Here is a 15,230-nt window from a genome sequence, read left to right as displayed (position 1 = left end):
AGAAATATTGCAAAGGGGGCTTGGGACTCAGATGAATGCTAGCAGGTGTAACACCAGCAAGTTTTCTTTAGGCAGAGTCTCACCCTAAAAGGTATTGTTCAATCTGTGACAAAGTGACAGGCTGTCATGAAAATGTCAAGAGCACAGCAGGTGCCCCCCCCAATATAGCTCCATGTACAAGTTCTTTTCTATTTAACTTCACAGACACACAAATCATACAGCAGTCATACAAATTCTGCAATTAAACTTGTTATACTTACATATATATAATTTATATACATATTTTCTTTGAGAGTAACACAAAAAGTGACTTTTGATAGTTTATTCCCTTCAATTATTGATTCAATACACAAAAATAGGAAAATAAGAATCTCTCATATAACGCAAAGGAACAGACTGTTAAGAAAGCCTGACAACCCTCGGAAACACATTTCCTAGCCTGACAGCAGCAGGCTTGCCCCCGGCTGAGGGGCCAGTCTCGCTCACTGGTAGGATTCATCTATCTTCCTCCGACAATATGGACAGCAGTTATGCTGGAGCACCACAACCTCATAATCTTCTGAATGAAACATCTGTAAAATGAGGGACGGAAATGAAAAGGTGTGCCTCAAGAGAAGTCACAGTGCAAAGGGGAAAGGTGTGCGGGCAGGATTAAGCCTAAACTATCTGTGATACTTCTTCACTTTGTATTACAGGACGTCAATAACCTCAGCCGTGCCATTAGGGGCCCATTCTGTGCACATCCTACTGCCAACCCTGCCCTTCTGCTGTTTATGTCGGACAAACTTATCAGTCTCTGCACACCTGCTATTAAAGTGGCAGCCATCAGCAGTTCAAGGGAGAACACTGCAATCTCCCAGAACACTAAGCCAGACTGAATGAAATGGGACATTTCTGAGTAGAGAAGTTCAGAATTGCTTCCATCATAACAAAGACGCTTCAAGAGGGAGGCACAAGTGTGAACTGGTGGCCTAGAGTCCACTAGCATATTTACTTTCGTTAGAGAAAGTAAATAACTTTTTTCAGGTCTTGACTGGAAGGAAAATTTGGTGATACAAGATTGTTGTTCTCTGAACTGATTGCTCTGTCCCTCCACTGTATACATTTGAACTCCCCACAGAAATGCAACAGAATGAATGCTGGCTTGTTACATTCCAGGCCCCCACTGTCTACAAAATTTTCTCCTGTGCACTCCTGGCAGCTGAGGTGACCATTCATACACGCAATGAAGTGGGCCTTCATCCATGAAAGGTTATGTCACAATAAATCTGTTGTTCTTTAAAAGGTATCACAGCACTCTTGGCTGCTTCTGATACAAGTGATACAGCTATCCCACTGGAAGCTACAATCTGAAGGACTGTTCAGTTGTCACAAAGATGTCAGTTTTCAGTTCATGCAAACCACTATTCTCCAAGAATGAACTTGCCCTACTTGGAACAATCTGAGTAGGGATTGTTGAACATTTTGCCACATTCCCCCTTGAAGGATTCATGGCTAAGCAAACTCTACCTTAGGGGAAGAGCACATAAACAAGATCACTTAATAAAGACTGGTTAAACATTAAGAGCAGTCAAATGTACCCTCGGTTTAACATGGCCAGGAAGTTGTACTTCCCCCTGCTGCACTACAAACCTTAAGCCCATGGCAAGAAAGCAATCTATTAACTATTTGACTACAGTAAATGTTTTGTTATCCAGCACCCATGAGGAATGTGTGTTGCCGGCTACACAAATGTGCTGGAAACACAAGCTTATTGTTCTGCCATGTCCCCTTCCCAGAGGTATGTGCAACAATCAACCCCCCCTACCGTGGGGCAAGCCATGGCAACTACCCTCACAGCTGGTGAGTCCCTTCCCCCTTCTCTCAAACCATGGAGCCATCCTTTACAGCAGGCAGACAACCACACAAGCTACCTGGGAAGTCCTCTGGCACAGCTGGCTTCTGTCTGCTTGAGGCAAAGGCTGAGGGAGAAGGAGGCACCCGAGGATGATGTCAGCTGGCAGTTCTGTCAGAAGCGCAGCCATGGCCAGAGGCACCAAGGGAGTGTACCCACACCTGAATCTACGAGTGTATGGGGACAGAGGAGGAGCTTGCCCTCTGGGGGATGCCAGAGAGCTGACCACTTTGGATGATCAAGTGCTAGACAGCAAAGATTTTACTGTATTTCCATGAAAGTTGCATCTACATGTAAAACCGTCAGAAAAATGAAGGAGGAACATTCCAAAATAAGTTCAGTTCATAGGTTATTAGTTGCTGTAGATTTTCCGGGATGTGTGGCCGTGGTCTTGGCATTGTACAACCTGACGTTTCGCCAGTAGCTGTGACTGGCATCCTCAGAGGGATAAACACAGAAAGATGGGATACTCTCTGTGTCAAGGTGAGAAGAAAATGGTAGGCAGTAAATTTATATCTACTCCAGAAGGTGGGTAGGGCCGAGTCATTGTCTTGCAGGAGTTCCCCAGGCTATGGACATGCTAATGGAGGAGCTTTCCTGAGGAGGTTCTTTTGTTTCCTGAGGAGGTTGTTGAAATTCTAATCTTATCTGTAGTGCTATTGTCTGATGTAAAGCCTTTTGTGTTTTTCAGGACAGGAAGCCATGTCCTATTTATTTTTAAACTCTCTTCTTTCCTCTTGAAATTATGTTTATGTTTGTGAATTTCAATGGCTTCCCTTTGTAATCTGACACTTTCAATTACCATGTCCAGTACCATGTTCAAGTATCATGCTCCAGGAGTCTACCCTGGAGGTGACTGTTGCATGAACTGCATAGCTGCCTAACCTAGCTGATAAGGGCACACGGTCAAGAGTCGGGAATCGGCAACCCAACCACGGCTCCCCCCACACAGTCAGCCACAGAACCTCCATCTTACCTGGATTCAGTTTCAGCCGACTCTGTTTTAACCACCCAGCCACGGCCTCCATTCCCTTGGCTAAATTCACGGGAATGGCATCCAGCCGGCCACCCATCAACAGAAATAGTTGGGTGTCATCCGCATACTGGTGACACCCCAGCCCAAAACCCCAGGCTAGGTGAGGGGATACATGTAGATGTCAAATAACACTGGGGAGAGAAGTGCATCTTGGGGGACCCCACATTCCAGCACAAAGTTTTAAACTCCCAAGGGTACTGCTTGAAATTAGACAGCAGCATACACACACACACAATCTCCTTTGCTTTCGAAGATTCAGAGCCTCCTTTTCTCCCAAAGTAAACATTGCTCATACCTGAAAACAGGAAGGGCACATAGTAATGGAGGCCTCAGGTAACAACGACCGGAAATACTGCCACCGCAGTGGCTTCGGCCAGCGTTTAATCAGCACATCTCTCCTGCTCATAGACCTGAGAACAGCATGGTTCACTACCACAGGAACAAATTCTGAACCCCCTTGCTGCAGAAAGAAAGGGATTGAAAAAGGAAAATGGTTTGAATTTGGCAAACTGTTGGGGAAACAAGCAGTGTTCCCTTTAAGCTGAGTTAGTGTGAGCTAGCTCACAGTTTTTTAGCCTCTGGCATTTCTGTCTTAGCGCAGGAAGGATGGCTCCAGAGCAAACTAATTTATGCAGTAGCCAAATTGCTCGCTCACAACTTTAATGCCAACAGCTCATAAAGTAGAATTTTTGCTCATAAGACTCCACAGCTTAGAGGGAGCACTGGAAACAAGATCTTTTCAAAGAATATGCATGGGTTACCTTTTCAAAAATTAATTTCACATAGAGTGTGGGAGCATTTGCAATGAGCTATCAGTTTGCTTTCCAGCCTATATTTAGCCCTGGAAATATTCCTAGTCTTGAAGAGCTTGCACATCTCTGCTGCAGTGGAGTATTGGAAAGCATTGCATCTACTAGTGAAGACAGAGAAAGCATTCCATCTACTACTGAAGATGGAGCATTATGATCAGGATGTCAAAATGACCCGTGAGTCAGCAAAGCCAAGCAGCACCTGCAATACTGGTAACACACAGGGACTGCTTGGCTTAGACCTGGCCAACATCAGCACAAGGAATGAGATGATGGCAAGCCTGTGCCCACTGTCACTGTTGCTAGTGGCCAGGGCAGTGACTCACTGAGAACTTTCCTGGTGAATTAAAGGATCAATATAACTATAATTAAACAGTCAAAATACTAACTGTCCTCTTATTTTTATAGGATATGAACATATATACCAACAAACATAGTGAGGTGATTATTGCTATTCTAATGCTAAAATGTGCATGTGAGATGCTCAAGTTGAAATCCTTGCTAACCTTATCAATTTGGCAACCTGTTCTCTCTGACAGGGGCAAACTGGGAAGCAAAAAGGGCCCTGCAAAGGGTCCTGCCCCCTAGACCACCTCCCATGGAGGGGGGGGGACAAAAGATGGCTCACTTGCTGCTGCAGCAAGTGAACCAGCTGCCCCGGCCCCTAGCAGCAGCTCACCCAGGGAGGGCAGCAACAGCTGGCTCACCCACAGCTGCAGTTGCTAGGGCCGCCAGCTCACCACAGCAGTGGCTACTCTGAGGGCCACCCTTTACTTGGGACCAGGGAGGTGACCCCCCTAGATTTTTTCCATTGGCCTTAATAACCAATCTGCCCCTGCTTTCCAACTAACCTATTTCACAGCGTTGTTATGGAGAGAAAAAATTGATCAAAACCGTGCAGCATTTTGTATTAGCAGTATACAAGCTCCCTTCGGCTCAGTCCGGAACTGAGCCAGCAATTATTACAAGCTATGCAAATTCATGCTTTGAACCAAGTAATTACAAATGTGAGCAATAGTGCTACTTTTTGTGCTGGAAAGCACTACAGACCTCAATCTAAGAACTACACGCTGATCAAAAGCTGAACAACAGGCTTCTGTTTTTGCTAACCCCATGGATATGCTCATCTGCCCCCTTCCGGATAACCAGAGAGACAAGATCTCTATGATGGGCAATTTGTTTGAAGCAATCCAGCCATAAAACAGAATTAAAAGAAGACTGAACCCAAACCAGGTTGCCATTTTTATTAATATGTCATTGTGTTCTCCATGCCTTACTCCACAGTACGCACCTTAAGTCCCCCTGGCTTCCTAGGTAACAGCCCTGACTGCTTTCCCTCTCTAAATGACTTCAATCCAGTGGAGCATTTGGGCAGGCAAAAGGATTTCCACATGCAGAGTGCAACACCGGCTCTCCTCATATGTCCCCCAGAGACCCTTGCGCTCCTTGGAACAGCATCTTCTGGTGATCCCCGGCCCCAAAGACATCTGCTTAGATTTGGCCAGGGCCTTTTCAGCTCTGGCCCCGGTCTGGTGGAATGCTCTTCCAGCTGAGATCAGGGCCCTGTGGGACTTATTACAGTCCCATAGGGCCTCTCTGATCATTCTGGGCATACATACAGGCTCATCCAGGAGCTTTTGTTGATTGACTGCCATCTTGGGAGTTACGTTATTAGCTTCTAAACTAGACTATTGCAATATATTTTAGCTGGTTTTATTCGGTTGTAACATGCCCAGAGCCCGTTCAGGGGGGAGGGTGGGATAGAAATGTAATAAAATAAACAAACACCCTCCACCCTCTCCGCCCAGTTGCAGCTTAAAATGCTGTTTCTGGGGAAGTGTCCCTCCCACAGCAACAGCATTGGGGGGATATCTGGTAGCACTGTGGTAGTGGGTGGGAAAGTTGTATTCTGATAGTAAAAATCCTCCTGCCTGCAGAAATACTGCCTTGGATCCAAGCCTGTCTCCATTTGACCTTCTGTCTCCAAGCTACTGATGCTTCTGTGCAGAACCCATACAGCAATTTAAGTTCCATTTCGGAGACAGGTTTGTTCCTGATCTATTTCACCCTCAGATGATATCTGAATCCAACTCATCTCTCTAACAGGAACAAAAAATAACTAAAGGCTGTTTAGATACCCTTCTACAGCCCTCCACTGATCTTCACATTCAAAACTGCTTTGACTTTAAATGGAAGAGGTGTTCTTAAATAAATATTAAGCAGTCATTTTCTTTTTAAAAACCCACACACATACTGATTAAAAACAACAGGCACATACGAGAGCTTAACAATTCTCCTTTTAGTAAAGCCTAGGGAGCCTTCTTGGAATTTTCCCAACATAACTTGTTTCCAGTTGCTTGGGTAATGCACCGCCAGTCAGCCAACTACTGAGTAGCATATCTTTAATCAGTCTTATGCTCCACTGATCGTATGAAGAAACATGATGGCCAGACCAGTCGTTGGAAGGCTTGGAGGTAAATGTGAAATGTTTATTGATGGGACACATCTCTGGCATGAAAGGAACACTTGCTGGTAGCAGCTCCCTAATTTGTCTTTTCTTTAGCACATTTACAGCACATAGAAATGAGGCTGGGAAAAAGATCGTAGGAAGGATAAGAAATTGTTTCTAACCTCAAAACTCAGTTTTGCTGTAAATGGATCATCTTCTTCAATCTCATCTGCTTCGTAAACAAGCCTCATTGTCTGGGCATCTAGGTATGTTTGTCAGGGAGGAAACGTGTGCCAATGAAAATGTTATAGAAGTACACGAGTGCAAAATCAAAATAATAAGAACCAGTCCGATAGTACAATAAGAGTAATCACTATTTCCCGATCTTCCTACATCCAACTGTAAAAACCTCTAGGGCTCAAATATTGTAAACGTAATTTTGAATTTATAAGAAACAGTACAAAACTGTTTGTACAGTACAAACGGATAGCCTTAACTTGCCAGCGGATTACAGAAATTAGATCCATATCCAGAAGTTAATAACTATCCAAAGAACAGATTTTAATACTGCCATTTTCACCCTTTCGCTAGATTCAGGTGGGTAGCTGTGTTGGTACCAAAGCAGCAGAACAAAGTTTAGTTCAGTGGCACCTTTAAGACCAACAAAAGTTTTATCCAAGGTATAAGGAAGTGCGCTTGCATGCGAAAGCTTATACTTTGAATAAAACTTTGTTGGTTGGTCTTAAAGGTGCCACTGGATTCAAACTTGTTCTGCCCATTAATACTGTTACTTTCATTCCTTCCCAGTTTTCTTCTGCATGCTGCTGAACATGGCATTCGGTCTTTAAAACAGACTTCAGCCCCTCTGGCTTCATGCCTTTATGTTGTAGCCAGGAGTATGAAACTCCAATAGAGACTGGAGTGCTTGGCCTGCAAAAATGGCAGCAACTGGCAATAATGATGGACCAATCTGATCTTCCTGGGCGGAAGGATGGAGGTTGTAACAGTGAAAAGAAACCCATCCTCTTGAGAGTAAAGCAAACACTTACTTTTGAATCTTTTTAATGTGCTTATGGGTAGGGCCGTATGGGTAGGGCGGGATATAAATCCCATAATAAATAAATAAATAAATAAATAAATAAATAAATAAGAAAGCTTTAAAATTTATTAGGACTGTGTGCTGCTACTATCTAGTTGTCACAGTAACCAGTTTTCTTAGGTAACTGTCAGGAATGGAAGGATACAGTCAGTTGTCTTCTCTTGCCATTTATCATCGCTTTTGTTTAGTCTCGGTACTTCCAGGTCAATCAGAGCAACAGCTTCTTCATCAGTGATCCCTTCCTCCAAAAAGAACTCAACCAGGTGCAAGACTTCTGAAAGGATATAGGGGGAAACAAATAGGAGAGAACAACTGCACGTCAAAATACATGCCATGCGGGTTGAACGCAAGTGCTCGGCTTACACATTCCCTATATTCAGCTGGAAGGACTCGTGTCCGCCAAGTAAGAACACTTTGCCAGTGTTTTTAGTTACCAAATAATTTTAGCCGTTTCCTAATACGCCCATAAAGAAGCAAAGGGTTGGATCTGAGGAACCATACCCGCTAACGATGGAGCTTTCCTCCGGTGCGAGAAGTGTGTTCTGCCACAGCTGGAGCGAAGATCTGCTTTTTAAAAGGACATCTTCATAGGATTCATCCCCAAGAATGAAGCATCCCCCCCCCCCCCCCGGGGAAAAAAAAAAAACAGCAGTTGCGTATGAACAAAATTAATAGTCCCAGTCCCAGTGCTGATCCTTGTGGGATCCCACTGCAGGATTCCCTCCACTGCAAGGACTGCCCATTTAGTCCTTCTCTCTGCTCCCTGTTGCTTCACTCATTTTATCCCACGACTGCTAAGCTTCCTCAGGTGTCTCTGTCAAAAGCCCAAATATAACATGTCTACCAGGTCACCCTTATCCACATGCTTCGTAACCTTCTCAAAGAACTCCAAAAGGCTTGTGAGGCACAGACCTCCTTTTGCAGAAGACAAGCTGCTTCTCCCCCCCCCCCAATTATTTAGCGGCATCATCAAGATGCATTCATCGGTTTCTCCAAGGGTTATAACTAGGGTCGCTAGAACAGCTGGATTTGTGGTGGACTAGGAGCTGCGGTGGCTCAAGTGGTTAAGACGCTGAACTGCAGCCTGTGGAAGGTCGGTAGTTCAGCAGTTCGAGACCCGAGTCGCCGCAAGACGGAGTGAGCTCCCATTTCTAGTTCCAGCTCCTGCCAACCTAGCAGTTCGAAAGCAAGAAACTGCAAGTAGATAAATAGGGACCACTTCGATGGGAAGGTAACAGCGTTCCGTGCGCCTTGGTGTTTAGTCATGCCGGCCACATGACCACGGAAACGTCTTCGGACAGCGCTGGCTCTTCGGCTTTGAAACGGAGATGAGCACCACAACCCTAGAGTCGGATTTGAGTGGCTTTCGAGCAAGGGAACATTTACCTTTACTAGGCTACTTAACACAACAGCAACAGGAATTCCAGACACAGCAATAGACCCATTTTATCCACGTGAGCTGTAATACTGCAACACACCATAAGAGGACGCTGAGAAGACAAAAGGTTGTCTGCAATTAATGCAGACATTCCCCAGGTTGTTCAGCAAAGGGTTGTTGGTAGAACAGCGATAACACAAAGGCACAAGCTCCTACGAAGAAACACACAGAGAGGCAAGGTCACTGAAAAACAACCAGCACAAGATCTTCCCTCTGCAGATCTTTCTCCACACCCCTCTCCCAAATCGCTGCCTCTTCAAAGGCGACCTCCAACGCGGCACAAGCAACTGAGACCAGAGGGAGACATCTAAAAACTAGTGCGTTATTTGACTGTGGAAGGCACTGTTAAGAGAGCATCCCCAGCAAAAATTGCCATGTAGAGGAGCTCTGCTGGGATCAGCAGCTTAGCTCTGACTGGGCTTTTCATTTAGAAAAAGAGGAGGGAGGGTGATTAACGTTTGCCTGTTTTGTTTTTAATTCTTTTCGTAACAGTCATAGGTTTAGAAACCCACGAGTAGTGTAAAGGGAATAAAATAGAAAAAACAAATACCTGCCCCCCCCCCAAATGTGTAAAACGATAAGCAGTATGTACAGGACATAACTTATGGAAGCTTTTCATCACTCAGTGCAACAGCCTATGGAATGTATCGTCACACAACGTGACAGCAGCTATCATGAAGGGGTGAATACGTGGAAAACAGATCTATCACTGGCTAGCATGATACCGGGGTGGGGGGGAGCGCAACCTATGTTTTTGACTCCGCATGCATATGACTGCTGGAGAACAGCACAGGATGGGTATCCTCCCTGCACCCTGACTGGGAACCTCCTTGAGGGAGCTATCTGCTCACTATCGGCAGCTGAAATCCCAGGCTTAAATGGACCCCTAGCTGATTTAGCTGTATAGGAGAGCTCCTATTTTCTTGTGTTCTTTCAAACTGAAAAAATTTACACCGGCATAGAACACAGGCCCTTTTAACATACACAAATATTCTCCCATTAGTACGACAGCTTGAGCCATTACATAGTCTATTTTCAATTGCCGCAGCATTGGATGAGCACTCTGAAACATAACTCATTGCCAGAAAGATGTGAACAAAGGTTACCGAAACAGGTTTTTTGGCTCAGAGGCTTGATGAAACATAGGACTTTCGATTCATTCACTTAAATGTTCTTTTAAATTGCACAATTGCTTCAGGCAGCTATATGGATCTCCGGGGCCTTGTCGTGTTTATATTATTTCAGGTGGCCAGATGGAGAGCATTTCCCCCCTGTTAATTTGAGGTTAACAGTTTGCACAATACAATTTACTTTGATCTGTACACCCCTTTAGATGCAATGGCACAGAGCAGTGTTTCCCAACCTGTGGGTTGGGACCCAAAAGTAGGTTGCAAAGCCTATGAAAGTGGATCGCAGGCTACCCTTCTCGAATGGCAGCTGCTGCCCTATGCATCCTGCTCTCTTTTCTCATCAGCTTCTCACATTCTCATCTTCCCCTCTTCCTTTGTGACAATAAAGGGGGGGGGAAGCCATCTGACAACGAATAACTTCACAGGAGTAGCTGAAGGAAGAAGGGAAAGCGTTGGAGAGTAGGTGGGAGCTGTCAGTATGCCATAAAAAACCTAGAGGAAGAAAGAGTGCATGCATAGACTCTGTCTTGGTGTTGCTCCTTTAGCAGCCCAACCTCTCGCCCAGCCCAGAGTGCCTCACCGCCCTCCACCTGCTGTGGGAGATGTACTGAACAAAGCCCCTTGCCGTCAACCAGTGTTTCCTCTGAGTTAGTGTGAGCTAGCTCACAGAATCTTAGCGTCCAGCTCCCAGATTTTTGTCTTAGCTCAGGGAGGATGGCTCCAGAGCAAGCTAATTTATGCAGTAGCCAAATCGCTCGCTCACAACTTTAATGCCAGCAGCTCACAAAGCAGAAATTTTGCTCACAAGACTCCACAGCTTAGAGGGAGCATTGCCGCCAACCTCTTCAACACCATCTGCCATCTTCTCGTATCTCAACCCAGCAATCCCCACCCCACCCCCAAGTGTACCACCTCAAACACCAGCTCTGGCCCAGCTTGCAGGAGGAGGAGATGAACTCCCACTTGCTTGGGATTCATAGCGGGGGCAACTCTACCCCTTGTGTGGTGTTTACTGGCTTCTCGATGGCTGGGCACTATAGAAAACAGAATGTAGGAACAGATGGGGGCCAAGGTCATCGTTTGCCTAGAGCACCAAATGCCTCCGCATGATTACTTGCTGGTGAGCATCACCTTATGCTGGAATGTAAAGATCTAACCTGCCTGCCAATTCACTTCCAGGCACAATTCAAGGTGCTGGCTCTCACCTATGAAGTCCTAAGCTGTGTGGGACGCCAAGTGTATACAGGACCACCTTCTCCTGCATTAAGGTTTGCTGCTGAGGACCTGTCGAAGGTGGGTAATCATCAAGGACAGAGCCTTATCTACTCTGGCACCCTAGCTGTGGAATTCCATACCTCATTGCTGAATCACCTGGCACAGACAAAAAAAATTCTGTTTCCCCAGATTGCTTCTCTTTTTCTTTGCCCCTCTTAATTTTGCTGAGTATACAGCTGAGCCTTCCTCCCCACTGCCTGTTTGATGGATTTTCTTGTCCCATGTATGCTATTGTTTACATTGTCCCTCCGTTGTTATCATACTCTGCTCCTTTGACTTGCTTTTGATCCATGATGGGGTTTAAAACAAAGCTGTCTTAAAAAGCCTTTTGAGCAGCTGGATTTGATGGTTTACATGTGAGCTCTTAGGTAGTTATTTATTTTTCTTACTTTAAAAAGTTTTCTATGGAATCCACCTAGAGGGAATTGTGCTGGGAGCACAGAATATAAATGTTTTACTTTAAACAAAAACAAAATGGGGCAGGTCCAAATAAAGAGGAAGACCTCTGCTTTTGGAGAGCCGGACAGAGGCATGAGCACACCGTTATGGGAGTACACAGTGCTTAGAAAGGGAAGGTGACGCAACCTGTCAGAACACTGGTAACAGACACCGGCATGTAGCAATTAATGGGTGAGACAGTTTCTTGAAAGACAGACATCTGAAAATGCAAGGCACTCATTTCCATTTGAATAGGGAGACGGAAATGGGACAGAACGTATTTCTGCAGAGAGGCAGCATTTGCTCCTGATGGTGCCTCTCCAATTCTGCACGTGAAAACAAGGCGTCTTTGCACCAAAGCCAGCTGTTAAGAGATGAGAACATCACAGGCAGGAACTTACTTCGCTGTCATGGAAAGGCTTGGATCGGATTGTCAGGCTTCCCAATTCAATTGATTTCTGAAATCTAGCCGGGATCTGCAGCCCCTGCAACTTGTCATAGGCGTGACGAGCCAATTTATAGGCGCCCAGAGCTTTGCTCTGCTTTGCCAGGGCAAACAATGTATTGCTGTAATCAAATTAAGGAACAAAATGTACATATGGCAGGCAGGAAAAACCACATCATTGCCTTCCATCAGAGGAACTATGCGTTGCTGCACAACTAAAGCCAGGGCTTGGAAGAGGACTCTGCTAGAGACGTCTGTTTACATAAGCATGTTTACATAAACAAAATATGAAACAACTGCTATGAAGGCTGAAGGGAATGACACAGAGAGAGAGAGGGAGGGAGGGAGAGAGAGAGAGAGAGGGAGGGAGAGGGAGGGAGGGGGAGAGAGTGATCCCATCAGTATGGAGGATCCTTATTTTAGACCAGGTGTGGGCAGGAAGGACATCAAAATGGGTTTTCTTAAAGCACTCCTTTGTCCTTGACTGAAATGTCTGCACCTTTCCTTCCAGCAGAAGATATCAAGTGAACAAGACAGAAAACCCCCCAATCTGCTTTTCATTCATTGGTCCCAACGCACTTTACAGAACAATTGACCTTCCTCCTCAGTGACAGGTGATCAGCCAGCCACTGAAAGACAGAATCTGCTGTCTAGAGAAGTCACTTAAACCAAAATTGCCTTCCCCTTAACTAAGGACCTTTCTGCACTCTCTTTTTAATCCATGTTCATTGCAGTGTCCTCCAAGCAATTCTGCACTAAAATCGAGTTCAACCTTCTTTTTAATCCAGGGTTTCCCCCCCATTCTGCACTCAAATCAAGTTCAGCCTTCTTTTTATTCTGCCCCCCCCCCCATTCTGCATTACACTACCTCCTTTCAGTGGTCAGCCCGGTTTCAGCCTGCTCTTGCCCCAGGTTATTTGGATGCTGTTTTGCCATGGACTTAAATTGCCTCGACTCAAACACTGAGAAAATCCGGACTGGCAGGCAAATGGGGGAGCTCCGTGGGATCCAGCAAAAGAGTTCATGGAAGGAGTTGGTGGAATGGATCTTTCTCTTCCTTCCTTTTCCTCAAAACAGATCACAGTTTGTCCTGAAACTCCTCTCTCGATGACTTGGGAAGTCTTGCAAACAGAATGCAGCATGGAACAGGGAGCTGCAGTGAAGGAAAGGAAGCCAAGTAAAATCTCTTCCCTCTCCCTCCTCTGCTGATGTGAGCCATGAGTAGAAAAGAAAGAAGTAACTTTAACCGATTAGGTGCTGGATCCCCAAGCATCGAGAATAAATCCACGTTTTCAAGAAAAGCAAAATTTATTTCAAAGCGTTGAAGACATACTCAAACACGTTCTTTGTTAGAACTGGGGATACACAGTTAGGTCAAGCATAATAAAGGAAATTCAAACAGATACAGATCCAATGAATGGCATTCCCGCTGGCGGGTTAAAGAAACGGTTGCGCGCCCAGTCCATGGGAACCAGGCAGAACATCAGACAAAACACAGGTGCAGTACTCATGAGAAAAGCAATAGGCAAGCATTACAGCATCTTCTCCCCCACACAACCTCCAGCAGTTATCTTGTGCATTCCAACGCAGGAGCAGGATGATAGAAACCAAGCCGGGTGCAACAGGGAAAGGATATGTACACAGAGGTCACAGAAAACAGAATGGCAGCTTGCTGACATACTGCCCCCCTTAAAATACACTTACAACACACCTCCCGGGTCGGGCGGGAGATCTCCCGGGCTGGGCGGGAGACCTCCCGGTTTGTCCGGGAACCTCTTGTGGAAACTACGGATCAGGTAAGGGGCCCGAATATCCCCTTCTTCCACCCATTCGCGGTGCTGGGGTCCGAAATCAACCCATTCGATAAGATACCAGAGTGTACCACGTTTCAATTTACAATCAAGGATATCAGCGATCTCAAAATGTTCATCCCCCTCCAAAATAACAGGTGGAGGAGGAGTAGTCGCAGGTCTCCATGGAGACGGGCCAGGATCCTTCTTCAACAGGCTCATGTGAAAAACAGAATGCAGAGCACGTAAATTCTTAGGCAACACAACATCAACCGCTACATCATTTATGACTTTACGCACTTTGAATGGACCAATGAACTTCCACCCCAATTTCCTGCTAGGCCGCAGCATCTTAATGTTCTTGGTCGAGACATACACAAGATCCCCAGGTTTCAGATCAAACCCCACCACCCTACCCTTGTCTGCCTGGGTCTTGTAAGCAGCCTTGGCTGCGTCAAGCGTTTGGCATAGCAGAGGCCATGCATTTTGCAAGGACATACACCATGTATCAGCATCCCCCACAGGACGTTGGCCCATCCCCTCCAGGAAAGGGAGGGGGGGGCTGTCGTAACCAGAGACAGCTTTATAAGGAGACATGCCCGTGGAGCTATGGACAGTATTGTTATAACAATATTCAGCAAGAGGCAACAATTCACACCAATCATTCTGTTGATAATTAGTAAAACAACGAAGATATTGCTCCAGGGTCTGATTAACTCGTTCTGTTTGTCCGTCAGTCTCAGGATGATACGCGCTGCTGAGCCCTTGTTCCACCCCTAAAATGGAAAGAAGTTCCCTCCAAAACTTAGAAACAAATTGGGTCCCCCTGTCAGAAATTAATTTAGCAGGTAATTGATGAATTTTCACCACGTGAGACATAAACGATTTCGCCAACCTCTGAGCTGTAGGCAAGGAAGGAAAAGGCACAAAATGAGCTTGCTTAGAAAATAAATCAACAACCACCCAAATAACAGTGTTCCCTTTGCTCGCAGGGAGGTCAGTAATAAAGTCCATGGACACCACTTCCCACGGTCTCGATGGGGTAGGGAGTGGCTGCAGAAGACCAGGAGGCTTGCCCACTCTGGGTTTAGTCAAGGCACAGGTTTGGCAGGACCGAACAAAAGTCAAGAGGTCTTTGCGCATCTGTGGCCACCAGAACTGTCTGCGGATGAGTTGCAGAGATTTAACAAAACTCCAATGCCCTGCCAGTTTCGAACCGTGAGCAGACTCCATCACCTCCCTCCTCATTGAAATAGGCACATACAGTTTGTCTCCAGAATAAATCAGACCTTCAGGGCTACGGACACAATCTGGCAACGCTTTCAGGGAGGCATCATCATCAGCAGTAAAAGCAGACATATATTTCTGGACCCAGCCCCCCCCCCCCCAGGGAAAAGGGAAGGCGAAGTTTCATCAGAACGCGGAAT

At 45.7% G+C, this 15,230-nt stretch overlaps 1 protein-coding gene across 1 annotated transcript in view; it reads right to left on the bottom strand.

Annotated features, from left to right (window-relative positions):
* Positions 1-443: 443 nt before the first annotated feature.
* The window catches only part of IFT122 (intraflagellar transport 122), a 78,083-nt gene continuing 63,296 nt past the window's right edge, over positions 444-15,230 (bottom strand). Inside the window, exons 24-29 of the mRNA XM_015425250.1 lie at positions 11,970-12,135; positions 8,766-8,877; positions 7,433-7,561; positions 6,371-6,450; positions 3,226-3,390; positions 444-572 (exon numbers count right to left, since the gene is read on the bottom strand). Of these exons, the coding sequence (XP_015280736.1) occupies positions 483-572; positions 3,226-3,390; positions 6,371-6,450; positions 7,433-7,561; positions 8,766-8,877; positions 11,970-12,135 (742 nt within the window). The 3' untranslated portion in view covers positions 444-482. The remainder of the gene's footprint in view (positions 573-3,225; positions 3,391-6,370; positions 6,451-7,432; positions 7,562-8,765; positions 8,878-11,969; positions 12,136-15,230) is intronic.

Source organism: Gekko japonicus, unplaced genomic scaffold, assembly GCF_001447785.1.
Source record: "Gekko japonicus isolate JY-2015 unplaced genomic scaffold, Gekko_japonicus_V1.1 scaffold2, whole genome shotgun sequence".
NCBI classification, from domain to species: domain Eukaryota; kingdom Metazoa; phylum Chordata; class Lepidosauria; order Squamata; family Gekkonidae; genus Gekko; species Gekko japonicus.
The sequence above is the reverse complement of the archived record's forward strand: the minus strand, read 5'-3'. Positions and strand labels throughout refer to the sequence as shown.